The sequence below is a fragment of the Rhinopithecus roxellana genome, chromosome 11 (genome assembly GCF_007565055.1).
Source record: "Rhinopithecus roxellana isolate Shanxi Qingling chromosome 11, ASM756505v1, whole genome shotgun sequence".
In the NCBI taxonomy this organism is placed as follows: domain Eukaryota; kingdom Metazoa; phylum Chordata; class Mammalia; order Primates; family Cercopithecidae; genus Rhinopithecus; species Rhinopithecus roxellana.
The window spans coordinates 52,760,207-52,787,579 of NC_044559.1; the positions used below are offsets into that span (position 1 = coordinate 52,760,207).

The 27,373-nt window shown below is 56.9% G+C and overlaps 1 protein-coding gene across 4 annotated transcripts in view; it reads left to right on the forward strand.

The window, feature by feature from the left end:
* The window catches only part of INPP5A (inositol polyphosphate-5-phosphatase A), a 247,020-nt gene that overhangs the window by 210,335 nt on the left and 9,312 nt on the right, over positions 1-27,373 (forward strand). For all 4 annotated transcript variants that reach the window (XM_010382741.2, XM_030940368.1, XM_030940369.1 and 1 more), the window contains 3 exons: positions 6,420-6,515; positions 6,673-6,747; positions 21,330-21,403. In XM_010382741.2, coding sequence (XP_010381043.2) covers positions 6,420-6,515; positions 6,673-6,747; positions 21,330-21,403 — 245 coding nt within the window. The remainder of the gene's footprint in view (positions 1-6,419; positions 6,516-6,672; positions 6,748-21,329; positions 21,404-27,373) is intronic.

Here is a 27,373-nt window from a genome sequence, read left to right on the forward strand (position 1 = left end):
GTTCCTACCAACATCTGTTTGTGGCTGAAATTCGACCCAGCCGGCCTGCGCCTGCCCCGCGCCCCCTTTGTCCCCGGCCTTTGTGTCTGATTTCATGCTATCAGAGGTCTGCGTGTTTTTCTGCATGAAGTTGTCAGCAGGATAAAAGCTCAGGCGCAGGGTCACGTTGAGAGGGGTGGGCATGAAAAATTGGTAAAATGTGTCTTCAAGCCCACCCACCAGCGCTGCACTCAGCCCCAGCAGGGACCAGGCCCGGGAGTGCGGATGAGCCCCTCGCGCCGACCCCGGAGAGCCGGACCCTCACCCTGGGGCTGTAGGCTCTGCCCCTCCCTTCAGTCATTCGTTTGTCCCGTGGGTATCAGTTGGATATCTGCAAAGTGCCAGGGGCAGTTTGCTTCCGAATCAGCACTTTCTTCAAGACTGGACTTACTCCTCCTCATGTGTGGGAAGGAAACTCCTGAATTGCTAAAGTCAGTGGCTGAGTTCACACCACCCCCACTAGCCCACAGAGGTCACACCCTTTGCTAAGCTTGCTGCCGGGCAGCCTCACTGGAGCCCAGACGCTACCCTCCCAGGAAACCCGTGATGAGGACTGGGGTGCACACGTGTGCTGAGCACACCCTCCAAGGCCGGCCGGGGCCACGTCTCAGCCTCCTGGTTTTGGTACATTCACTCTGGTGCAGACAGACCGTGGCTGAGCGTGTGGTCCCAAATTCCATCCTTGGAATAGAAGAAGTGTTTGTTAGAGAAAGGACTCCAGCCACAGTGGATTTCCACCTGCAGATCTGTGTCTTGAGACACTTAAGGGCCAGGCTGGACGGGCCCCCACAGAGGTAGCGGAGTGGCCGGCTCTGGCCAAGCTGCCGGACACCACTGTGGGAACAGGTGCACCTGCAGAGCTTCTGTGCCTGCTGAGGGGCTGGGGGTCATGGCCTCAAGGAGCGGGCTCATCTTGTTGCTTTCTGCTTTAAGGTGGTTTTTCTTCTGGTTGGATGAGAAAAGTTAGTTGAGGCCCCCAAGGATTTCCTCTGCACTGAGTATGTAGGAACTGGCCTGATCCTGGGGCCAGCATGTGCGCCACCCCCCACCACCCACAGGCCTCCTAGGAGACCCTGCTCTCGCAGCAGAGGGGCCACCGTCTCTGAGGCAGTGACCAGATCAGGAATTCCTGGGCCCCAGGAGGGGTGGACACTGTGGCTCCTCTGGCCCGCGTCTGTGGAATCGGTGTCGGCGGACATTCCGTTCACGGTAGGATGTGCCCGTGGGTGTCAGGCAGATGAGGAGTTTCAATATCATCTCCTTTAGGGGGTCTCGGTCTGGAGGAAAAAAGCCTCATTCTCTTGGTGATGGCTTAATTCCTTAAGAACGCACTAGAATCTGCCCCTCAGTAGCTGCCTGTGGTGTGTCTAGATTTTGGGGCAACGTTGGCTTTGTGGTTCGTTTTTATTGTATTTAACTGTGAATACCCTTTTGCTCCCTGCATTGAGGGGAGAGAGAAGCTCATTTCTCAACGAGATGAAGTTGTTGGGGTTCCCAGGCTTCATGAGGCTGGGCTCTCCCTGAGCCTGAGGCGATCTTCAGGGCCGACTGGCTTCCATCCACTGAGAAAGGTCAGGATTCAACCTCAGCCTCACTTTGTGCAGCCGCCATGGTAGACTTGCCGCCACAGACCATGGCACCATTGTCCCTCCCGAAAGTGCCATCCTGGGTCCGGCGGTGCAGCCCATGGCAGCTTGCGAGGCCTGGGCTGCCCGCCTCTCCCATGGCACAGGCTTGGGGACAGGGTCTGCCCGAGCCAGTGGCTGGCTCAGGAGGTCACAGAGGTACATTTGCCTCTGCTCCAGAGGAGCTTGGGCAGCTCTGGGAGGGCCTGTGGACACAGGGCGACGCGGTGGGAGGGCGCCATGGCCTGTCGGCCTTTGATCTTGGGGCTGGTGGTTCTGCCCGCCCGCCACAGAGGACCAGGTCTTCTGTCCCCTCACAAGCGTCCTGGAGGCCACAGTGCTCCTGGGGACGCCTCCCCATGGGGAAGGTGAAGGCTGGAGCTGTCACTGGTGCCAGGCTCTGTCCCTAGGAAGGAGGTGTGTGGCCCCAGTGACTAATGGATTCCCTTGTCTGCCTGGGAGTGTGTTGACAACCAGGGAATAACCAGGGAATTGGACTCTCCGTGTGGCAGGAGGGGGCATCTCCCAGCCTTCGCTCCTGATTGCTTTTCCAGCACCTGAGCTGCACCCCTGGGGTCCCAGCTTTCCCTTCCTGAGTCCAGGCAGCGTCTGTGCTGGGCCCTGTGGGTCCTTCCTCCTCACGTGAGGCATGTCACGGCTGGCACTGGCCCCGGCCTGGGCCTCAGGTGTGGTGGGCCCGTGGTGTGTCAGGCCCCAGGCGTGGTGGGCTTCAGCTGTGGTGGCCTCGGGTGTGGCGGTCCCGGGCGTGGTGGCCCTGGGTGTGGAGGCCCCCGAGGAGAAGTGTATCCTGGAGGTCAGGCGGTGCATGAGAGCTCCCAGCTCAGCCACAAGAGCAGCACGTGTTGCCCACCCAGCCTCGCCCAGGGCTTTCTGCTACCTGCACTGAGACCCCTCTGCAGGACCTAGAAGCCAAGCCTGGGGTAGGGCCCCAGCGGCGACTGCATGCTGCCCGTGTGCCCAGACGGCTTCTTCTGAGCCCGGAGTGGGCCCCTGAGGCTGCCTGTCCACTTGGCCCAGGCAGGGCACTGTGGACACCTGGTGATTCCAGGTGGAGAGTGGAGCTCAAGCGGCCTGCTGGTTGTGCGTGCAGGGTCCGGAGGCTATAGCCAGTGGGGATTCATTTCGGAGAGTACAGAACAACTTTTTGTTTTTATAAACCAGCTTTTGAAGGTTGCATTTAAAAACTTGGGCTGACAGGGTCTGAGAGGATGCGTTTGCCTTTAGTAGAGTTTTAGATTTTGTGGCAGAGTGTCCGTGACAGCTGAGGGGGTAATGGGACAGATTCAGCTCCCGACATGAGACCCACTGCACAGGTGCACATCGGGGCGGCTCTGCCTGCCATGCAGCTCTGTGCACATCAGAGTGACCGCGTGATTTCCTCGCATAGAAAATAGCTCTTCTGGGCTGACACCTGTGCCCTGGGCCTGTGGCCGCCCTGTCCAGGCAGCATGCCTCCTTGGTTATCCGAACAGTAAGAAGAAACGCAGGAATTTCTTGATCCACGCAGGCAGGTGGATGACCCGGGCACACGGCGTTCCTGTTAAATTCTAAGTGTGGATAAGACGGCTGCCGGGCCGCTCTTACCAGAGCCTCTTCATGCGGCTACTAATAACGAAATACATCTTAGGTGGCTTTTTAAACATAGCATTTAGGGTATTTGTTTCTCCTTTCAAAAGAGAAGAATCCCTTCCAAAAGTAGGCGAACCGGAAAGGCCCAGCCTGGCCGCTTTCTGCATGAGTGGCCACGACTTTGCTGGATTGAAAGGCGAAGGGAACAGGCCAGCTTTGGCCCGTTCAGCCCGGCCTGATCACTCCTTTACAGCCTGTGAATGAGGCGGCTCCAGGGAGGGGTGGGGGGTGGCCGGCCCCTTCCTGGGCCCTGGGGTCCGTCCGATGTTTGTCCTTCGGGAGCCCGCCTGAAGTGCTGAGATAAAGCAGTTTTTAAACAGTCTCCCGCAGATGCCTTTTGGGAGACAGAGCCATGAATTTCCTGAGCCGTGTCCTGGGGTGGCTACAATGGCCGTCTGCCTGCCAAGGCTTCTCCCATTCAGGGAAAGCAGCTTAAGCCACTTAAGCCCATTAGCATCTGGATGGGGCCTGACCTCCTTGGGACGCAGCGATGGGCAGGGTGGCCCGCTGCGCCCTGGCTGTTTGGGTGCTTGTTCTAATCCTCACGCTGTTTGAAGGCTCCAGACTGATTTGTGACACATGAGTCCAAAAGCCACTTCGGAGGCTTGACCCGGTCAGCCGGTCTGTGCTCTGAATGTCAACGGCCTTCCCTGGAGTGTGCTTTGGAGATAGCGAGTGGCCGCCTCCTGGCCCAGGCTGGGACGCTGCGCACCAGCCACGAGGAGGTGGACGCTGCATCTTGGCAGGAGGCAGGTCAGGCTACCGAGGGGCCCCAGAGTTCCTCTCAGTTCCTGCTGAGCGCACGCCCAGAACCTACACAGGAAGGCCGGGCACCGGCCCAGGGGTGTCCTCCTGATGCCCGGCTCTGAGCCCCAACCAGCACCCGGGGCATTGGGGTGCCCCTCCGCAGCACCAGCTCCCGAGGGCCCTTTCAGGGAGAAATTTTTAAAACCAAAGTTACTTTTGGTGCAGTCGTCATTTTATAAAACGAAACTCATATATTATTTTCTTTAAAAAAACAGCTTTCTAGTCCAGGTGCAGCTGCTCACACCTGTAATCCTAGCACTTTGGGAGGCTGAGATGGGACAATCACTTGAGCCCAGGGGTTCACAGCCAACCTGGGTGACATAGCGAGACCCTGTCTCTACAAAAATTTAGAAAATAGGCCGGGCGCAGTGGCTCACACCTGTAATCCCAGCACTTTGGGAGGCCGAGGCGGGCGGATCACGAGGTCAGGAGATCAAGACCATCCTGGCTAACAAGGTGAAACCCTGTCTCTACTAAAATGCAAAAAAAATTAGCTGGGCGTGGTGATAGGTGCCTGTAGTCCCAGCTACTCGGGAGCCTGAGGCAGGAGAATGGCGTGAACCCAGGAGGCGGAGCTTGCAATGAGCTGAGATCGCGCCACTGGGCTCCAGCCTGGGTGACAGAGGGAGACTCCGTCTCAAAAAAAAAAAAAATTTAGAAAATTAGCTGGGCATGGTGGTGCATACCTCCAGTCCCAGCTACTCGAGGGGCTGAGGTGGGAGAATCACTTGAGCCCAGGCAGTCAAGGTTAAAATGAGCCTTGATCACGCCACTGCGCTCTGGCCTGGATGACAGATCAAGACCCTGTCTCCAAAAAAATTTTTTATTAAAAAGCTTGATTGAGGTATAATTTACACATAAACTATAATCGAGTTCTAGACTATCCCTCCATATAATCCAGTTCAGACTATCCCTGCAGCACTCGCCCCAGTTAGTTTCCTCCCGGTCCCCGCAGTCTCCTCGCTGCCTCTGTCTCTCTGGCTTCGCCTTGTCTGGGTATTTTGTGTAAATGGAATCTACAGTCTGTGGCCTTTTGTGTAAGGCAGCAACGGCACTCTCCTCCATCCACACCAGCGATGCAGAAGCACCGGTGCCTCCGCCTGCCGTGGGCACGAGCCCTTGCTGTCCACACGGGGCTTGGATTTCTCCCAGATGTGGGTCTCACACTTCCCTTGTTTAGCGAGGTCCTAGGCATTCTTGTTTTCATCACTTCTGCCAAGCTCGGAGAGCTCAGTGCCCACAAGACCCCCGGGTTGGGGCCAGACGCTCCCCATGGCCATTCCACCCAGGGAGGGGTCTCCAGCTCTGTCCTCCCTTTAGGGACTGACCCTCAGTGATCACTCCCTGCATTGTCCTGTTAAGGCAAGAAGAATTTTCAAAAGAAGCCTGAGTGTCATCCTTCACAGTGATTGGCGCCGGCTGTCCGTCAGCCAGGACCGTGCCTCCTGGAGCAGCTCAACTGTGCAGTGTGGCAGAGAGGTCGGCACTCACTCAGCCTCTCTCCTCTGCTGCCCAGACGGCTGCCCCTCCCGTAGCTGGTCGGGCCACTGAGCGTCCGTGGGCACCAGAGGCCACAGCCCTGACCCTGCAGCACTCCTGCCTCAGCCCCTGTCCTTGGTCCTCCCGGCCGGTGTGGTCTCCAGGACCCTGCCTCAGCCTCTGTCCTTGGTGCTCCTGGTCGCTGTGGTCTCTAGGACCCTGGCGGAGCCCCGAGCTCTTCTTGGGTCCTGTCTGCCTGCCTCTGGGCCCCTGCCCACCTCAGCCTGCGCACCAGGGACTGGTTTGAGCCTGTTAACACCACAAACCAGGCGTGTGATCTTAGGCGTCCCTCCCACATCGGCTTCATCAGATGAGCCTGTTGAGACCATTCCTGGTCAAGCCTTCTGCAACCCTTGCCCGTTGTCGCAATCCAACAGCTCTCCAGGGAGTTCAGGGACAGGAGAGAGCAAGCGGGAAGAAGCTGGCCAGGTGCCCCCACAGGCACCCTCTGTGCTGTTCTCAGTGCTGCTGTGCCTTCGGAGCCTGCTGGTCTTGCTCTGGCTTTTGCCCTGAAGCAGCTCTGGGGTAGCCTCACGGCTGCAGCCATGCTTTGTTGGGGAGCAGCCAGCCTCAGGCCCTTCGCACGTGTGAGGGTCAGCTACTGCAGGAGTCGCCCCTGACCCCAGGTATGGAAATCTGGGTGTGACACCAGCTGTAGTCTGGAACCGGCCATCCCATCCCACTGACTCGGGCTGTCGGGTGGTGCTGCCATGGCAGGTGGGCCCCCCGGGACTTATCTCCGTTGCTGTCTTTCTGCAGACGCTCTGCACAAAAGCCACCATGCAGACGGTCCGGGCCGCTGACACCAATGAAGTGGTGAAGCTCATATTTCGTGAGTCGGACAACGACCGGAAGGTGAGCAGGGCCTGTGACTGGGCTGGTGACACATGGGGCCTGCGCAGGACTCTGCAGCCTCCCTCAGAGCCGCCCTGCCTGCCCGGGGCAGTGGGGCCGGGGGACACGCACAAGGCTGGGGGAGCTCAGGTGCTCATGGGCCGCTCTGACTTCACAGGTTATGCTCCAGTTAGAAAAGAAACTCTTCGACTACTTCAACCAGGAGGTTTTCCGAGACAACAACGGCACCGCGGTGAGTTTGTGGTCCGGTGTGGCAGCTCCCCCGTCCGGGGACACCCATGCCCCCAGGCCCTCCCATTACCTCTGCTTACCTGGGACCACCCTGCCTTGTCCCTGCCACTTCCAGGGCTCAGCTCTGAGCCGGTGCAAAGCAGACTGCCGGGGACACACGTTGGGTGTGTCCTGCACCCCAGGCCGGGTTAGTTGGAGGCTCCGTGTCACTGTCCTGTCCACAGGCAGCATGACGCTCACTCAACCCATCAGCTTCAGAGACCCCCACATGTGTGAGGGGAGACGCTGGTGCTCTGGGGTGGGGAGGAAACCCCCTTGTCTCAGAGTGGGCCGGCGGGGCCTCGGGCTTTGCTCTGAAGTGGGAGACTGAAGGGAGCAGGTTCCCCACACTCGCGTCGCTAGACTTGCTGTGTGTGGGTCTGTGTGTGGGCACGTGTGTGTGCGCTAGTGCTTGCTTGTGCACATGTGCACGTGAGTGCGTATCTGCATCTGTGGGGTGGGTGTGCCGCTGTGTGTCCATGAACACGTGTGTAAACTGAGGTGCGTGTCAGTGGGAACGTGAGGCTCAGGTCAGTCCACGGAGAAGCGGCCCTGCCAGAGGCTGCCCTGGCTGCTGGACCTGCTGTCGGTTTTGAAATTGTGAGTCTTCCCTTCGAGGGATTAGTGTAGGCGAGCGCTGAGGGTGGCTACACGCTCTTTTTACAATTTTAATTTTTTATTGTGGTCTACTTTTGTCCCATTTTTAGTGTATTTACAAATGTTTATCAGCATAAAGAACCCGGAACCACGTAGTACCTGGCTGGGGCCCAGTGTACGGCCTCGGCTTATTGCTGTAAACACGCCCACTGTGGCGAGTCTAAGCCACACGTGCTGCTGTGCGCAACGAGCCAGCATCCAAGATCTGGAAATGTCGGCATCGGTTCCTAGGGCTGTCCCCAGCCAGCTGTGGTCCCCCCGGCACTGCGCAGGGCAGGTGGCCCATCCTCAGGAAGCTGTCGGGGCGTGGCTGTGGGAGAGGTGAGGGAGCACAGGCGGGTGGACCCAGGCCAGTGCAGCTGCGTTCACATCGTAGCGTCCTAGGCCAGCTAGATGTCCGTGCCTCAGTTTCCCCTCATGGGGTGTGAGGGCTCACGGGTCAGTGCATGCAAAGTGCTTAGGGAGAGCTGGAGCCTCTCAGTGCCAGACAGAGGGGCATGCCCAGCCCAGCAGACACTGCCAGCCCCTAGTCCCAGGCCCAGAACCTCCACTCCAGGATGGCATTTACTGCCTCCCCAACGGCCCCCAGATCCCATGCTCCTATCCTCTCGGGAAGTCACTTCCGCCTCCTGCCCCCCATCAACCCAGAGCCCGAGGCTCCCGTGATGCCCACGCCTCTGCGTTGCCTGGGCCTTCTGTGCCATGTCCCTCTCACCTGCTGCAGGAGCCCATGGCCCCTTCCCCCACTGGGGTCGGGTCAGGCCTTGGTGTCCTGTCCCCACAGGGCCCCATCAGCCTGGGAAAGCCTGAGGTCTCCTCCTCTTCTCTCCATCCAGGCAGGCTGGCTTTCCTCCTGCTCCATCTGTGGGAGGCACCGGGCACTCTCCCCAGCTCCACCACCTGCGCCTGGTGGAGCCCCTCCCCCCTCCTTCTCAAGCCTCCAGAGCCTGGTGGGGCGGCCTGCCTGTGGCTCCCACTGCCCCTCTGTGGCTCTTCCTGTGGGACTCTGGGCCCCAGGGTGCTTCCAACTGCAGGACACTCCCGGGTGGCACATCCCGGCCTCATCAGTGGGGAGCAGGGAGAGCCTGGGGAGCATAGGTGTCTGGTGGAGGCAGGTGCCCAGGAGGTGTCTGGGTGGAGGCGGGCGCCCAGGAGGTGTCTGCATGGGGGAGGGCGCCCAGGAGGTATCTGGGTGGAGGCGGGTGCCCAGGAGGTGTCTGCGTGGGGGAGGGCGCCCAGGAGGTGTCTGGGTGGAGGCGGGTGCCCAGGAGGTGTCTGGGTGGGGGAGGGCGCCCAGGAGGTGTCTGGGTGGAGGGGGGCGCCCAGGAGGTGTCTACGTGGAGGTGGATGCCCAGGAGGGAGACAGGGCTGCTGTCCTCGCAGCTGCATGGCTGCCGGAGCTTGGAGGAGGTGCTTTCGGGGTCCCTAGCAGGGCTGGCTCCTCAGTGCCGCGAGGTCTCCAGGTACCTTGCACAGGGCGTGAAGAAAGTGGAGGGTCCCTTGGAGGAGGATGCCAGGGCGGCCAAGGGAGATGGAACGTTCTGGAAGGAGCAAGGTGACAGGGAAGAGGGAGGCTCCCTGGGCCACAGGTAGGGTGGTAGCGGGGGACAGGTTCCAGCTGGGGCTGCGTGGAGTGGGGTGCGGCGTGGAGAGGGCCGCGGCGTGGAGGGGGTGCGGCATGGAGGGGGCACTCGGCGTGGAGCCGGGCGCACGGCGTGGAGAGGTGCGTCCAAAGCATCTGGGAGCAATTGTCTTTCATATGGGTCCAAAGCTCTCCTTTTCTCTCAGCGTTTCGGCACAGAGCACACCCCTGCTGTTGGCAGCCACCAAACCGTACAGTGTTTCCTACCTTTAGAGGAAAACTAACCTGAATATTTGAGAGAACTTTTGGATTTGATTCTGAACGAAAACACGCTGGGGGGTTGAAGCCACGCGAGCATCCCGTGTGATTGCGGAGGCCCCACGCCCTGTGTTGATGACGTCGGGAGTCCCGTGCAGAAAGGCGGCCTGAGCTCAGGAGGCGCCTTCCCAGGCTGTTTCTCATGATTTCTCCAAAGAGCTGTGAGTGGAGCCGATGGCTTGGCATTGCTGTCCTGCTACTCAGATCCTCTCTACTTGATGCCTGGGACGATGGCGCCTTCGGGAACGCCCCGTGGGTTCCTGCTGACCTGGGTGCCGGCACACCGAGTCAGTTGTGCCCAGAAATTGGGAGCTGTCCCCATCGACGTAGGGTCAAGATGGTCAGCCCATCTCCACGGTCCGGTTAAACACGCAGCACCACAGCCATGGAGAACAAACCCTCCGTCTGCAGGATGGATGTGCCTGCCCCGGACGCAGCCCCAAGTCCATCGCATCCTTCATCAACCGCCGGTCTTGTACCCGTCTGACAGAAATTTAATTCAAGCTGGCTCCTGAAAATAATTATTGTATTTTAAGAGTAGTAATCATTGGCCGGGACATGATTGAATGTGTCCATGCCTATTGACTTTTCCTATGATTTATAGCTTTGTTTAGTCGATATTCCCATCGAAATTGTATAATTAATTATAAGTGTGGCTGTCAGGGCTGCAGGATGGAGTGCCCTGGTGAGGATTTGGAGAGATTAAATTTTCTTCGGCTGTCCCAGGGCTGGGCTTGGGAGTGTCCGCAGCGCCGGCCTCTTGGAGGGAGGTGTTTTCTGTGTTTAGCAACCGCTGTAGCCTCAGGTGCATTGATTTTCTGGGCCTCCTTCCTTTATCAGCGCCGGTCTCTGCAGGAGCGGCGGGAGCCGCGGCCGGGACAGCTCCTGACAGATGCGCAGGATCAGCCACTGCTTTGTCATTGTCCACACGGCCCTGCTGCCTTCACTTTGTAATCAAGAAGAATGTGGGAGACCATAAGAAATTGGCGATCATGTTTGTGAAAAATCTCAGAGAGATACAAATTATCAATTCAACAGCAGCACGTGCAGCTTCTAATCAGAAACCTCTCCTGTCTGGTATTTTGTTCCAGCTGCAGCAGGGGCCCTCACACACTTCATTCTGGGGGCGACACCCCCATGCCGGCCGTGCAGGGGCGAGGCTCCCTCCAACTTCTCAGAGCCAGTAGCCGAGCAGGGACATGCTGGGACCCTCCCGCCCCACAGGATCCCCCCGTCACACGGCCGCCATGGTCCCTGCGCAGCTTTGCATTTGCATCACGGTCCAGCGAACCTCTGCCTCCCCTGTAGGCAGGAAGGCCCCAGGGGGTAAAGACCACGTGTGCAGAGTGTCTGGCACAGTTCCCGACGCAGGAGCAGGACGGTGAGCCCGCATCCGATGAGGATGGAGGCAGGCCCAGGCCAGGACGCCTCTGTCAGGAGACAGGCTCACGAGTGAGCAAAGGGGATTCCCAGCCGGCTGCCCCGGGGTTTTCTCTCAGACACCGGGCTCACGGCTGGTGAGTGTGGGTGGGGGCGAGTGCGTTTGGGCCTGGGGGCATCACAGTGGACAGAGGACAGCCTGGGACCCGCATCCCTCCACCCCCTGGCTCTGGTACATTTAAGCAGCTTGAAGGTTCAAGTTCATTTCAAACCACACATGAATTTCCTTTTATTTTTGCTTTGCACTGCCAAAACTGGGGACCTCCTAACTCAGAAGACAGGGTGGGAAAGTGGCCTTGGTCCACTGAGCAGTCCTGAAACACCACCCAGGCAGGACGCTGGCCGAGGAATCCCGTTCAATCCCATGGGAAGGAGGGGCCCCGGCCACCGAAAACCTTGGGGAGCCCCAGCCTGCTCCTCCTTCCTAGAGTTTTCCAGCTTCCCCACAACTTGGCTTGGAGTTGTGCTTATCGGAGTGTGTGTGAGCGTGTGCGCACAGACGTATGTGAGCAGGCATATGCATGTGAGCAGGCGAGTGCATGTGCGAGCGGGTGTGAGCATGTGTGAGTGTGCGAGCAAGCATGTTCATATGAGCATGTGTGTGTGAGCAAGCATGTTCGTATGAGCGTGTGTGAGCACGTGTGTGAGCAGGCGTGTGCATGTGAGTGGGTGTGTGGTGGGGGTGGTTTGGTTTTCAGTTAGAAAGTTCAGGCAGACCCTAGCAGTAGCAGCTGAGGCCTGAGGGAGGCCCTGGCCACCCAGGAGCAGGTGCTGACCACAGAGGGGCTCCGGCGGCCTGACGCAGCTCTGCAGGTCTCTCTTGGAGACTGGGGAAACCTGGGGAGTGTTCAGTGGTGACAGTGAAGCCACCCCCTGTAGTCCAGCCATGCGCATATCCAGGCACATGCGTTTGGCACATGTACCTGGCACACACAGGCCTCAGACACGTGTCCAGGCACACCTGTGCACACACCAGTGTGGAGTTGCCTCCGCCTGGGCCCCAAGGAGGCATCCCCAGAGCTGCTTGTAGAGACCCCATCATTGGGTTTTTGGATTTGCAGCTAAGCAGTAAAGATGGCAACACACTCAAAATCCGCCTGGCCTGGAATTCCTCAGCCCGGTCAGGAATTGAAGAGCAAAGCAAGGGGGTGTGGTGGTGTGTTGCGGGGGCAGTGTGTGTGTACACATGTGTGCATGTACACGTGTGCACTCATATGTGGTGTATGTGTGTGTGCATGTACCTGTGTGCATTCATGTGTGTACATATGTGTGTGCGTGTACACATGTGCACTCGTGTGTGGTGTATGTGTGCGTGTGTGTACCTGTGTGCACTCGTGTGTGTGTACGTGTGTATACTGTCATGTCACAACGTTTCAGTCAACAACAGACTACATATATGACTAAGGTTCGATATTCTGACGATGAGGCTGAAAGCTTCGGGCGGCACTGGTGTGAAGGAGCCGCTGCGTCGCCAGCCGTGGGAGAGTCTGGCACATGCAGGGATGCCCAGCACGTTGTACTTCAGAGTGACCATAAATGACTGTGTTACTGGTGTCTGCGTTTCCTCTCCCACACTTCTTACCGTTACTGCAATGCACTCCTTCTACTTAATAAAAAAAGGTGCCTGTAAATAGCCTTAGGCAGGTCCATCAGGCGGGTCCACCGAGAAGGCGGCGCCATTATCACAGGAGATGAGGCTCCATGCGAGTGGTTGCCCCGAAGGCCTTTCCATGGGACGCAGGGGTGGCAAAGAGGAGTGTCAATGGTCCTGACCCTGTGTGGGCCTAGGCTCGTGTCTGTGTCGTCTTCCTTTTTATCAAAAAGTGTTTTAAGATTTTGAAATATTAAATATAAAGAATAGGCAAAAGTTTATAGAATATATAAACAATATTTTATACAGCTATACAATGTGTTTTAAGCTAAGTGTTATTTGACAAAAGAGTCACAAAGTTGAAAAACATTAAAGTTTGTAAAGTAAAAAAGTTACGATAAGCTAAAGTTAACTTATTATGAGAAAATACATTTCAGTACATTCTGTGACTCTCAGCGCTCAGTGCTCAGTGTTTATAAAGTCTGACATTCTGTTACTCTCAGTGCTTGGCGTTTATAAAGTCTGCAGTGCCCAGTTGATTCCAGGCCTTCCCACTCACCTCCGCCTGCTCACCAGCTCACCCAAGCCCCTTCCAGCCCTGCCAGCTCCCTTTGCGGCCCCACAGTACAGTCCAGGCATGGAGCGTACACGCACTGTGATGTCCTTCAACGAAATTACCTAAGGATGTGTTTCTCAGACCATATCCCCGTCATTACATGACACATGACTGTGTGTGTACAGAACCCTTGCCAAACAGCCTGGATAGATGACTTGGTGGCTGTTGAGGGCTAGGCCACAGCGGAGCAGAGAGGCTGTAAAGCCAAGCCCGACAGCCCAGCACCATGGCGTGGGTCCCCAGCTGACCGCACAGCACAGCACCATGGCCTGGGTCCCCGGCTGACCCCACGGTTCAGTGCAATGGCGTGGGTCTCCGGCTGACCCCACGGGCCAGTGCGATGGCGTGGGTCTCTGGCTGACCCCACGGGCCAGTGCGATGGCCTGGGTCCCTGGCTGACCCCACGGGCCAGTGCGATGGCCTGGGTCCCTGGCTGACCCCACGGTCCAGTGCGATGGCCTGGGTCTCCGACTGACCCCACGGGCCAGTGCCATGGCCTGGGTCCACGGCTGACCCCACGGGCCAGTGCGATGGCGTGGGTCTCCGGCTGACCCCACGGGCCAGTGCGATGGCCTGGGTCCCCGGCTGACCCCACGGGCCAGTGCGATGGCGTGGGTCTCCGGCTGACCCCACGGGCCAGTGCGATGGCGTGGGTCTCTGGCTGACCCCACGGACCAGTGCGATGGCCTGGGTCCCCGGCTGACCCCACAGTCCAGTGTGATGGCGTGGGTCTCCGGCTGACCCCACGGGCCAGTGCCATGGCCTGGGTCCACGGCTGACCCCACGGGCCAGTGCGATGGCCTGGGTCCCCGGCTGACCCCACGGGCCAGTGCGATGGCCTGGGTCCCCGGCTGACCCCACGGTCCAGTGTGATGGCGTGGGTCTCCGGCTGACCCCACGGGCCAGTGCGATGGCCTGGGTCCCCGGCTGACCCCACGGGCCAATGCCATGGCCTGGGTCCACGGCTGACCCCACGGGCCAGTGCCATGGCGTGGGTCCCCGGCTGACCCCAGCTCGGCTTTTTCCTGTTGTCCTGGACTGTCTTATCTGTGAGCAGGTGCTGAGGAAGGACCCCCAGAGCTGCTGAAAAGCCTTAGACCGTCCTTTGTCTTCTCTCATGAGGCGCGCAAGGCCGGGAGCTGCTGTCTGTGGATGTGGGTTGTGTGGGGTCTCCCGTGGCTGTGGGACTCTCCCATGGCATCCGGTGGCCCCGTCTCCTGAGGGTTTGGTTTTGTCACTTGGAGTCAGACCCCTGTTCTTCCTGAAAAGGATTGGAAAGCTGGGTTTTTAATTTTTCCGCCATCACATTTCCATGTTAGCGCAAATCATTGGTTCAGCCAACAGTGACATGGAACTTCGTTTACATTTAGGGCGAGGTGCTGCAGAGACTTTTCTCCCCGAAGGCGGAGTTCTGATTTCCAGAGCTCTGTGCATGGTGTGCTTCTGACCGAGGCCCTGAGTGTGCAGCAGGTCAGCGTGGCACAGGCCGCGGTGAGGACCCGTCCACACACTCGGAACCCCCAGGGACCAGCAGTGTCCTTAGGGGGACAGGAAGTCCCCAGGCCCCTCAGTGCCAGCTTGTATGCGCCAGGGAAGACCCCCAGGGGAGTCAGGGATCCTCAGAATCCTGTGACCTGGGCAAGGGTCTCTCCACCCGTGAGTGCACAGAGGAGGGTCAGGGGTCTTACACCCTGAGGCGCCTCATGGGCTGTGCCCAGACTGAGAGGCTGTGGCCACACTCCGTGGCTTCTGCCTCAGGAACTTTTGAAGGGTGCACAGGCCTGGAGTGGTTCAGAAACACACGAACCTGGGATTGCCAGCTTCCAGAACCTGCACCAACAGGCGTTAGGGGCTGCCTGGGGCTTTCGCTGCTCTGCTGTGGTAGCCGGAGGGGCCCAGCATCAGAAGTTCCAGTAGGTGGGGCTCCAGGTCAGGGTATGTCCCCGGTCACCCCTATTCCTGCTAACATTGACGCTCTTGGGAAGGGAGGTGGTGGGGGGCTCGCAGGGATGTCCAGCTGCCTGCAGTGAACAGTCTGTGTCCTGCGGCCCAGCGCCCTCTTCACCCTGCAGAGGCCGTAAGCATCAGTGACCCCCTTGCCCTGCAGGAGCCCTGACTGTAAGCGTCACTGAAGCACAGCCAGCCCCGGCCCCATGCCCACGCCAGCCCACGGAGTTAGCCTTGGCATCCTCAGAGCCCCTGGCCCTGTTCTCCCTATTCTTGTTCACGTGCCCCTTGGTGTGCAGTCCGTTGCTCACTGTGCCTGGCACATTCACCATGCTGGGGGCACTCAGGCCTGCGGCCTCGCGACTTCAGTGCTCAGCCACGCAGCACCGTGCTCACAGACCCCACGCTGTGGACCCTGGCGGCCAGAGGCAGGGATGACCCGCCCTGAGCGATAGCCACACCGCACAGGAAGCCCGGTGCTCTGCTCTCTGAAGCTAATGAGTTCACGTCGGCCAAGAGCTCTGTGCACTCGCTCCCTCTGCGCACACGCCCAGCCTCTGCAGCACTTGCTGCTTCTAAGAAGTGGAGCAGCTGCGGCAGCCCCAGGCCCTCAAAGGCCCACACGGGAAGGCACAGCCCGGGCTCGGTTGCAGCCCAGATGGGCGCCAGGCTAGCACTGAGGATCGGGGTGCTGAGGACTTGAGGGGGGCTAGTGGTTGCTGGAGCCAGAGCCAGGGTTGGACGCTGTGCCGCACGCCTGCGAGGGATGATGGTCCTTCTGGGCTCCGGAGTTCCCTGAGTGCTGCATGAGAACTGTGGGCCCGCCGTGAGCAGAGCCCTCCCTGCAGGAGGCCAGCTGTGCCCCCGCTCTTTGGTGCTGTCCAGGACTGTGTCCCCCACAGTTGTGAAGGCTCTGGGGTCACTGCAGAAGGTTGGAGGAATGCCAATCCAGGACGACTTCATTAAGGACGTGGCATCAGAGGGCCCCGCACAGCTGAGACGTCGTTCTGGCTCACCTGAGTGGGAATTTGCTGAGGACTCTTTCCCCTGTGCCCATCTCACTCTCCTTTCCCCTGTGCCCATCTCTCCTTTCCGCTGTGCCCATCTCTCTTTTCTGCTGTGCCCATCTTACCTTTCCGCTGTGCCCATCTCTCTTTTCTGCTGTGCCCATCTTACCTTTCCGCTGTGCCCATCTCTCCTTTCCGCTGTGCCCATCTCTCCTTTCCGCTGTGCCTATCTCTCCTTTCCGCTGTGCCTATCTCACTCTCCTTTCCACTGTGCCCATCTCACTCTCCTTTCCTCTGTGCGCATCTCACTCTCCTTTCTGCTGTGCCCATCTCTCCTTTCCCCTATGCCCATTTCTCCTTTGCGCTGTGCCCATCTCACCTTTCCGCTGTGCCCATCTCACTATCCTTTCTGCTGTGCCCATCTCTCCTTTCCGCTGTGCCCATCTCTGGTACAGGGTAGCTGTGGCATAGTGCGTGCTTCCTCATGACGCACCCGAGCCCCTCTCCTGGGCGGTCCTTTGTCCGCTGTCTTCCTGAGGGGAGGTTGAGGAGGAGTCCCAGGTCTAACCCTGTGGCAGACAGGCCTGCCACCCTGCATCTTGGGACGCAGCAGGCAATGTTTCCACTGTGAGTGTGGGGAGAGGGACCCGCTTTCAGAGAAAGAATTTGGCATCTAGTGAGAGTGTCTCGTTTCCAGGGGAAATTTCAGAAAGAGTTTGCATGTGCGTAATATAAATACACATTTGGCAAAAGCAAAACACAAAGCCAGGTTCTTTGGGTTCTTAGACTACAAATGTGTTGGGACCACCAGGCTCTGTGCTGTGTCTGCTTCGACCTCTACTCCCTGGTGTGCCCTGCAGAGGTCATGGCGCCTTCGGGTGTTACATGTCTCTGGGCGGCACAGGCCCCGAGACTGCTATGAACTTGCATCTCCAGCTTTTCAAGTTTTACTGGAGTCTCATCAAGGCAGTAACTTGATGTGAGAAAGAAAGCAAATGCCTAGATTGTCTGGAGATCACATGCTGGGAATGGGAAAGGCACCGCGGTGCACTGCAGGGGGCATGTGTTCATTTGACGACACTTTGGGTGCCTGCTCTGAACTGGGCCCCGCTCTGGGTGAACAAGACAGACAGCCACATCCCCGCTGTTGAGCTCTAGGGCTGGCAGGGGACAGCACGGTGGGGAGGAGTCTGGGGACAGCGTGCTCAGCAGGTGAGCAGCACGGAGCCTGGAGGTGCCATGAGGAAGCTTGCTGAGGACAGCCGTGAGCAGTCACCCTGGGTGACTCCGAGCTGTGGGAGGCCAGTGCGGTGCAGGGACCCAGTCAGTCACTTTGGAGGGGAGGTCCACATTCATTGTCACAACTAAAAAAATTCCCCAAAATCAAGACCCACCAAAGACTATCTTACAGTCACAGACTGAACCACAAAAGGTCGCGTTCTACAGATAGCAAGAGTCCAGAGATACAACAAAGGCAGGCAGACCCTCAATAATGCCAAATCGTTGAATAATTGACACAAATTATAAAATAATATTGTAAATTATTCAAAGCATGACAGAATTAGAAATGTAAGTACCACACTATGAAAAAACATCCCGACAGATTTTAAAAATGTAGAACTTGTGGAAGTGTTATCATTAAAATTAAAAGCTCCGGGGATGAGTTAAGTGCCAGAGTAGACACGGCTGGAGAAGGGATTAAGGAACGGGACAGCAGGCCTGGGGAACGGCCCAGAATGCAGCACAGAAATGTGGCAGGATGGGACAGGAGGGTCAGGGGCTGAGAGAGGAGGGAAGAGCCCAGTGCTCGCACAGTGAGGCTTCACGAGGGGCATGCTGGAGAGCTGATGACTGGGCATTTTCCAGAATTATCCAAGACATAAACCTCAGGAAGCATGGTGAGTCCTGAGCAAGAGGAATGGAAGTAAATCCACACGCAGACGTGTCAGAGTGGAAAGTGGAACGTTGAACATGATTTTTAAAGCAATGCGGGAAAAATGTCCTATTACCTACAAGAATGCAAGTGGCAGTGGGTTTCCAGAACAACCACAAAAATACACACCCAGAGAAGTGGAGGGATTCGATCAAAGAGCTGGTGGAAAACCCCACACACTTAGCGTTCTCCCAGCTCAGCCCTCAGAACGGCCACAATAAAGACAGTACCCGCAATGGAGAGATGTGGCCCCAGCAGCAGGTCCCACGGAGAACCAGGAGTAGCTGAGCTTCCAGAACAGGGTGGGATGAAGAAGGAAGGAGAACATTTGTGTAAAGCTTAAAAACCTGTAGGCTAAGGCGAGCTGCTTTTCGTGGACTCATGCATGGTGGTAATATGAAAACACACGCCGGGCGCGGTGGCTCAAGCCTGTAATCCCAGCACTTTGGGAGGCCAAGACGGGCGGATCACGAGGTCAGGAGATCGAGACCATCCTGGCTAACACGGTGAAACCCCGTCTCTACTAAAAATACAAAAAACTAGCTGGGCGAGGTGGCGGGCGCCTGTAGTCCCAGCTACTCGGGAGGCTGAGGCAGGAGAATGGCGTGAATCTGGGAGGCGGAGCTTGCAGTGAGCTGAGATCCGGCCACTGCACTCCAGCCTGGGTGACAGAGCAAGACTCCGTCTCAAAAAAAAAAAAAAAAAAAAAAAGAAAACACACTTGGGGCCGGGCACGGTAGAACACTTCTAGAGGCTGAGGCAGGAGGATCATTTGAGGCCGGGAATCTCAGACAAGTCAGGGCAATGTGGCAAGACCCTGTCTCTATGAAAAATAAAGACTTAGCGTGGGTGGTGGTATGCGCCTGAATTTCCAGCTGCTCGGGAGGCTGAGGCAGGAGAATCGCTTGAGCCCAGGAGGCAGAGGTTGCAGTGAGCCAAGATTGCACCACTGCACTCCAGCCTGGGTAACAAAGCAAGACTTGGTCTCAAAAAATAAATCAATAACTTAAAAACCACACTTGGGAGTCTTGAAAGGTATGAGTTACACTGGGAGGAATGAGAGGATTTGGTGGTGCAGGGAAGATCTGATCCCCTCCTGCCAGTGCCTTCCTGAAATCTCAAAACATGTTGTGTCGTAGAGATTCAGGGAACCTGCCATCAGCATTTTGGTGAAAGCCACTGGATGGCAATGGCTCCTTTCCAACTCTCAGCAGATCTCAAAGATGCTCCTGGGCAGGCCTTGGGGGAATCTGGGCTCCTAGTCTCATAGCTGGTGCCTGCAGAGCCAAGAACCACATGGCACCTTGCGGCTGGCAGCCTCCCTGCTGCCTCCTCACCTCCACACCTGAGAAGCCAGCAGGGCCCACACGGGGACTGGGGACCCTGCTGCATCTCTGATGTGGGGAAGCCTGAAACTCAAGCTCCAGAATGACCTAGAGATGATGTGTGTTTCTAGGCCTGTGTGTGAATGTATCTGAGTACATGCCTGCATGCACACACACATGCTATGTACACGTAAACACGTGCCTGCATGCACACACACATGCTATGTACACGTAAACACGTGCCCCATGCACACACACACATGCTACGTACACGTAAACACGTGCCTGCATGCACACACACACATGCCTATGTACACGTAAACACGTGCCTGCATGCACACACACATGCTATGTACACGTAAACACGTGCCTGCATGCACACACACATGCTATGTACACGTAAACACGTGCCTGCATGCAAACACACACATGCCTATGTACATGTAAACACGTGCCTGCATGCAAACACACACATGCCTATGTACACGTAAACACGTGCCTGCATGCACACACACATGCTATGTACACGTAAACACGTGCCTGCATGCACACACACATGCCTATGTACACGTAAACACGTGCCTGCATGCAAACACACACATGCCTATGTACACGTAAACACGTGCCTGCATGCACACACACATGCTATGTACACGTAAACACGTGCCTGCATGCACACACACACATGCCTATGTACACGTAAACACGTGCCTGCATGCAAACACACACATGCTATGTACACGTAAACACGTGCCTGCATACACACACACATGCTTGCACACATAAACGTGCCTGCATGCACACACACACATGCCTGTGCACATATAAACACATGCCTGCATGTACACACACACGCCTGCGCACACATAAATACGTGCCTGCATGTACACACACACGCCTGCACACACAAACACGTGCCTGCATGTACACACATGCCTGTACACACATAAACACGTGCCTGCATGTACACACACACACACATGCCTGAACACACATAAACACGTGCCTGCATGTACACACACACACGCCTGTGCACACATAAACATGCCTGCATGCAAACACACACATGCCTGCGTACACATAAACACACATGTGCAGGATTGGTCCAGAGCCCATGCCCCTGCTCTGCCTTTGAGGAGGGGCGTCCCTCTTCCGAGGCCTCCACTGCATCCCCACCCCACTGAGGAGCTGACTTGGGGCCCTTCCCAGAGGCTGTGGGTGCTGGAGGGAGTTGCTCCTTTGAAGGGGAGCTGGAGCCGTACCCTCTTAGGAGACAGGAGGCAGCGGGGCTGTGAATATATGTGCTCCAGGCAGGAGGCCTGGGCCGGTGGCTCAGGTAGCAGCTTGGCACGGGGTAATGACTGTGTGCATGAGACTGCTGAGTGCCCGTTTCAGGGATGATGGACGAGGTCACAGGAAGAGCCAGGATGTAGTGTGGTTTTGAGGGAGCCCTGGCTCAACGCCATGCCCTGCACAGCTGTGGGGACATGACTAATGAATAGCATGGGAGAGGGTGTGCATGACCGCTCAGGAACACGGCCGGGGCTAGTCCTGCAGGGTTGGGAGGTGATGCCTGCCTGGGGCTTGTTTTGGAAGAGTCTCGGGGGCAAGGCCATTGGCTGCCTCCCGTGCATGTGGGAATGAACATTTTGCCCCCAAGCTGCTGCCAGAATCTCACCACTGTGCACCTTGGGACCATTTTCCCTGACCTGTTCTCACCAAGCTGACGTCGCTTACTCTGCAAGTTACTTGACACCCAGGGCAGGACAGGAGCTGTGTTCCTTCTGCTGGGGGAGCCAGCCCTAGGGAGGAGAGGCCGAGAGGGGCTGCTGCTGGGGCTGCCACGGCGGTGCCCGAGGCCACAAGTGCTTCTCTGGCATCCCCAACAGAGGAAGGTCTCTGGGTGGGCAGAGCACACCTGTAGTGGGCAGCGCAGGTCCCACTGTCTGCAGCAGAGCAGGCGGACACCAGAGCTCGCTGGCACCACAGAGCTTTCTGGTGACAGATGTGGCAGCTCTGGGAAGGGCAAATGTCACACCAAGCATTCGAGCGTCCCAGGTGCATACAGACACACGTGCCCCCAGCGAGGAAAACCAATGTGACTTTTTCTGCTCTTTCTTTCCTTTAGCTCTTGGAGTTTGACAAGGAGTTGTCTGTCTTTAAGGACAGACTGTATGAACTGGACATCTCGTTCCCTCCCAGGTAAGGAACATGCTGTTTGCTGGATGAACCCGGCCAGGAAGGCGGCATCTCCACCCTCTCAGTCTCTAGTGCATTTGTGTGTCTGTGTGTGCCGGTGTGTGCTGCGCATGTGTGCATTCTGTGTGTATCTGGAGTGTATCTACCATATCTGTGTGTACACGTGTGTTGTGCATCTGTGTGCGTGCACATGTGCGTCTGTGTGTGTACCTGTGCATGTGTGTGCACATGTGCGTCTGTGTGCATACTTGTGCACGAGTGTGCACGTGTGCATCTGTGCACGTGTGTCTATGTGCACATGTGCATCTGTGTCTGTGTGCAACTGTGCATCTGTGTGTGCACGTGTGTCTGCACGAGTGTGTCCATGTGTGTTCTTGTGTGCATGTGTGCATCTGTGTGTATGTGTGCACCTGTGCATCTGTGTGTGCATGTGTGCGTCTGTGTGTGCACTTGTGCACGAGTGTGTCTGTGTGTGCACGTGTACATCTGTGTGTCTCTGTGTGCACATGTGCATCTGTGTGTGCACCTGTGCATCTGTGTGCACATGAGCACGAGTGTGTCTGTGTTCTTGTGTGCATGGTGTTTTTGTGTGTGCACACATATCTGTGTGTCCTGCAGTTGTGTGCAAACTGCGCCTTCTCCTGCCCTTTTCATGAACTGAAGAAAGCAAGCAGCTGAGAGTAATAAGTAATTCTGTTATCTTTTTTCAAAAAAGGATTTTTCTAATACACAAAATACAGCCTTATCAGACTTGCGCACAAGGGGCCCACGGGGACTGTGTGTTATGGATCTTTCTGGGAGTATTGGGACCTCCAAATGTGGTGTGTCCACGTGGGTGTGGATGTGTTTAAGGCATGCGTGTGTGTGCACCTGAGTTTGAATGTGCAGATGTTGCGCAGTGTCCGTGGATATGCAGATGTTGCATGGCGTCCGTGGATGTGCAGACCTGGTGTAGACATTGCGTGGCATCAGTGGATGTACAGACCTGGTGCAGACGTTGCGTGACATCAATGGATGTGCAGACCTGGTGCAGACGTTGCGTGGCGTCCGTGGATGTGCAGACCTGGTGCAGACGTTGCGTGGCGTCCGTGGATGTTCAGACCTGGTGCAGACGTTGCGTGGCGTCCGTGGATGTGCAGACCTGGTGCCAATGTGTGTGGGACATGCCTCACACAGTTGTGGATGTGTGTGCACGAGGTGTGCTTGCATACATGGTTGCATATGTGAGCATGAGTGAGAACATGTGTGACGCGTGTGTGTGTAGGGCATATGTATGTGGCTGTGCGTTCTATGGGTGTGTGTGCGCGTGTGTGTGTGTGTGTTCACACATGGAGATGTGTGCCTGGGTGTGGGTGTTTGTGTGCATTGCTATGCAGATTTGCTGGCACAGAGCAGATCTCACTGTTGGAAGCTGCAGGGGACTTCCACTGGCAGATGTGGACTTTGCCTCTCAGCTGGGAGCAAGGTTGGGAGCCAGAGGATGCAGCCTCAGAAAGCTGACACAGGCTTTCCCAAAGTCAGAGGCAGTGCTGAGGGCTGAGCCTTGAAAGTGGCAGAGCACTTTGGTGTCCAGGGGAGTTTTCAGACAGGTCAGAGGAGCTCTGGAAGGCAGTGGTGGCCCAGTTCTCCCACCCTCCTCACAAGCTCCTTCCTGTTCTGCAAAGACACCAAGGCTCCCTGCCAGGCACGCCGGCCTCATCCTGCAGGAGGTGCAGGAAGCCCCAGGGGATCTCAGGCCCACACCCCTCTTCCTGGAGGGTTCCCTGCTCCCTCTTGGATCTGAAGTCTGACTGCTGGAGACACAGGCCCCCAGACAGACCCTCGTGCCCAGTGGCATTCCAGAAAGATCCGTGGACCCCTGACCCTCAGCATTCCCAGGGTGCCCATGCCGGCCGGGCTTGCTCTTCGGCATTTGGCTGTGTGAGATAGGCTTCTGCTTTCCCCCTGCTTCTGCCCTGCCGGGGGGTCCTGAGTTCCCCTGCATGCCAGGCTCATCCACCTGCCACCTCACACTCTGCCCCATGCAGCTTCACATCTGTCAGGATGCGTTGGCCTTCCTGTGCTTTCCCAAAGGCTGCCAGGGCTCTGAGGCCTTGGGGGGCATCCTTGCCACAGCCTGCCTGAGGCCTGTGTCTGCCCCAGCTCCTCAGAAGCTGGGAGCCGAGCCGCCATCTACACCTGCTGGTCTGGCAGCATCTCCTTCCCACTGTGGCTCCTGGTTTTCAGAATCGTTTCATAGTTTTTGCTGTTGTGGTTTGAGTGAACACATTGCAAACCGGCCGAGCAGCCAAGTGTGTCTTCCTGTCCCTGCCACCCAGTCCCCACCCCAGTTTTGAGCAGAGGTGAGCTCACTGCCTTGGAGCGGCTTGAGGCACCACGTCAGCATTGGTGGGCAGGACCCTCCTGCGGGTGGTAGGCACTCCATGGGGAGATCCTGCACCTGCTGACCCTGGGAGGAGACGGCATTCCTAGCGCAGAGCTCCGGGAACAGCCGTACCCGGGGCGTTGGTGCACACTGGCGGAGTGACGCCAGGAAACATATCATTGGCAGATGGGTCTGAAGACCAGCAGGGTCTTCTCCCGCAAAGGTGTTTGCCACTGATCCCATGGATGGATAGAACTCTGCTCTAATGGATTGTAACTGAATGCTGTCATTTTGCCAGAAAGGGTACAGCCAGGCTCAGGTGGTGGGGATTTGGACACCCCAGCGGTAGCATGGAGCCGCCGCCTTTTGTGCATCCTAGCTAGAAGTGAATTTCTGATTTTTAGTTTAACTTTGAGAATTAACCGTCATTAACTCTAAGATAAACAGATTGAAGACGGCTCCGCGGCAACCCCTCCACTGGCACGACAGCCCGCATTTCCAGGCGTTAGCATTTCTCGCCAAATCCCGTGTAAAACAGGCTGGTGAGGGCAGTGCCTCCGGAACCAGAGTCCCGGCTCTGCCCCTGACACTGTAGAGCTGGGCACATTGCTCACCCCTCGCGGCCTCAGCGTCTCCCTGAGGATGGTACCATCTCCTCTGGGCAGGCTTCAGGCCCAGGCCTGCCCGACAGTACCCGCCCCCACATCAGCCCCTCCGCACCCAGAGAGCCCAGCGCTCCCAAGTGACCACAGTGTCGCCGGCCATCAGGTGGCTCCCGTTACAGCTCCCGGAACCTGGGGGGCACTGCGTTTCCTCGTGGGGGCCGTGGTGCTGCGCGTAGTCAGCTCTCCCTCTTTGTCTGTGTGGACACTGTGTGTATGGAAGATGGGAACTGTCACGTCCATTGCCTGGGGGCTCCCTGTGTCTGTGGACTCCTTACATAGTGAAGAGACTACGTCATTCTATTTATTAAGAAGAAAACCACATGCTGCCGTCGAAATGGCCCCGCAGAACCTTGCTGGCCGCCCTGGTGGCCCGGCCGCTTCCCTCTTCCAGCTACTGAGGACCCCGGAGCTTTTGTCCATATGTGTTCCATCTATTGGTCTTTGCCATCAGTTTTTAAGTATTTATTAGTTCATTTTAAAAGTAACAACAAACTCATTACATGTTTACATAAGTAACATTTTTGTGAAAAAAATACCGATGCATGGGGAAGGCGCCTTCCACCAGGGCATGATCTGGCAGCCGTGCACACAGGTCCCAGGAAATCCCAGCCACCCAGGGTGTGGGAGTCTCGATGTGGCACGTCTGGCACTCAGTGCATGCAGCACCTTCCTCAGAATGGCGGAGCTCAGCGGAGGAGTCTGTGTGGTGGGGACACAGCCAGCCTCCATGAGGAATACATTTTCCAACACTCTGGGGTCTTCTTGAAAGCTTAAATTTTGTCATTGGCAGCAAATGGCATCCGCTCCTGCTGGAAGAGACAGGCTCGTCCGCCCTTCTGGGGAAAATGCCTGTCAGCCACCAAGGTCTAAGTTACCACCGTCTGTCTGTCAATCTTTCTGGCAAAATATGGTGTCTGTGAAAACGAGCAGCTGCTTTAGCTGACAACTCAGATGCAGGCATGCTGCCCTGAGAGATGAGGGCCATGTCGTCCCTCTGGGCAGAGGGCTCCCTGGAGGCCTCATCTCATCCCACCCAGCCCAAGACCCCATCTCCCAGGCCTGAAGTTCAACACAAGGAAAGATTTTTCCTGCTTCACTCGTGAGTGGAGGTGGCTTTTTGTTTAGTGCTGAGGGATTGACGCTGGGAGAGACCCTGCCCAACACGGCCTGGCCTCTGCCTGGTTCCCACGCAGCGCCAGCAGTTTTACCACTTTGGGCAACGTGTGCCACGTCCATGCAACGCCAGCTCTGTGAAATCAGCGGATGTCGCCTTAGTGTCCTCGTGAATGCAGATCTCCCCTGGCAGGGGTCCCAGAGACCCACGGGGGCCACACGCCAACTCCAGAACTGCCCAAAACTTGGAAATATCCCCAGTGCCCACGAAGAGTGGGACAGACAACACTGACACGGAGGCCACAGCAACTAGCCGCCACTGCACACAGCTCCACAAGTGAGTTTAAAGCCGGGTGGCACAGGTGGAGAGGAGGTCCTGGGACTCCACGGCGTGCCATTGCTGCAGGCGGGGAATCACCTCCCACTGCCTTCTCAGATGGAGGCCTCCAGGCTGTGGGCCGGGCAGTGTGCGGTGAGCTGGTGAACACCCACTTCCCGTGTGTGCTTGGCCTTGTGTGCCTCACTGTGAAGTTTACTGAAATAAATGGAAAAATTTAGAAGTTCTGTCGCTACCTGTCAAAACGTTCCAAAGTTTTTATTGTACTCAGAGCACGTCGAATGGGAAAAAATCACTCCTTCCCAAAGAAAGACGGACTCTCAGAGGCAGGAAAGGGATGTTTTCATTCATCAAACAATTACTGAGCAAGATCAAGTTTTAACTTTTGAAAAAGACAAAAACATACACAACACAGGAGTGAACTGCCCAGACAAGTCCAGCCAGAGGTTGTCTCTCTTTAATGGACACATATATTTTTAAATTAGGAATTAGGAGGCCCCTTTCAAACTTGCTGTGGGCCATAATTTACATTCTTCTGTCTTTAGATGTGTATTTATATTGTAATAATTATCTAGCAAAATGAGCTCTACTTCCTGCAAGCTGGCTGCTGAGGAGGGAGCGAGGCCACCCGTCCGCCTGGTGGTCACGAACCCTGGCTGCCTGCGGCTCCTACAGACTGTGGGACCTGTGCCAAAGGGGAGGATAGTGAGGGAACCCATCCCACAGAAAGGCCTGCCAAGGGCTCTGGTCACCCCAAGAGCTTTGTCCCTCGAGATGTGGGTGAGGGGAGCACCCAAGACAGCCTCTGGCTCTGCTGCCCAGGCTGGAGCGCAGTGGTGATCTTGGCTCCCTGCAGCCCCATCTTCTGGGCTCAAACGATTTTCCCCCCTCAGCCTCCCAAGTAGCTGGGACTACAAGTGTGCACCACCACACCTGGCTAACTTTTTTATTTTGTATAGAGACAGGGTCTTACTGTGTTGTCCAGGCTGGTCTCAAACTCCTGGGCTCAAGCGATCCTCCCGCCTCAGCCTCTCAAAGTGCTAGCATGACAGGTGTGAGCCCCCGTGCCCAGCCCCCCAGACCCTCTTGGAAGACTTCTGTGCTGCTTCCTCCTCCCACTCGGTAGCTTCAGTGTTGCCGCAGCTGTAATTGTTTGGTTCTTTTTCTTTGGTCTTAGGGCCTTTTCCTTTTCAGGAGTTTCAGTGGCAGCTGGTGTGTTTTTGGAAGCAGGTGTCTGAAGCCAGTGTTGCCGGTGGTGCCTGCAAGTTGCATGGGAAGCTGCCTGTTGTCTGCTTCTCAGGCCTGTGGCGACCCTACCTGCCCAGCCCAGCCCAGTCTGCTCAGGTCCTAAAGCTGGGCCTTGTCAGCAGGGCCAGTCAGCCTGGCCACAGCAAACAATCTGCCATGCAGCCTACACAGGGGCCGCTGCCCGCATCCTATAGGAGAGGAAAGGGGCAGGGAGGAAGGGCAGTGCCTGTAGGCGAGCACAGGAA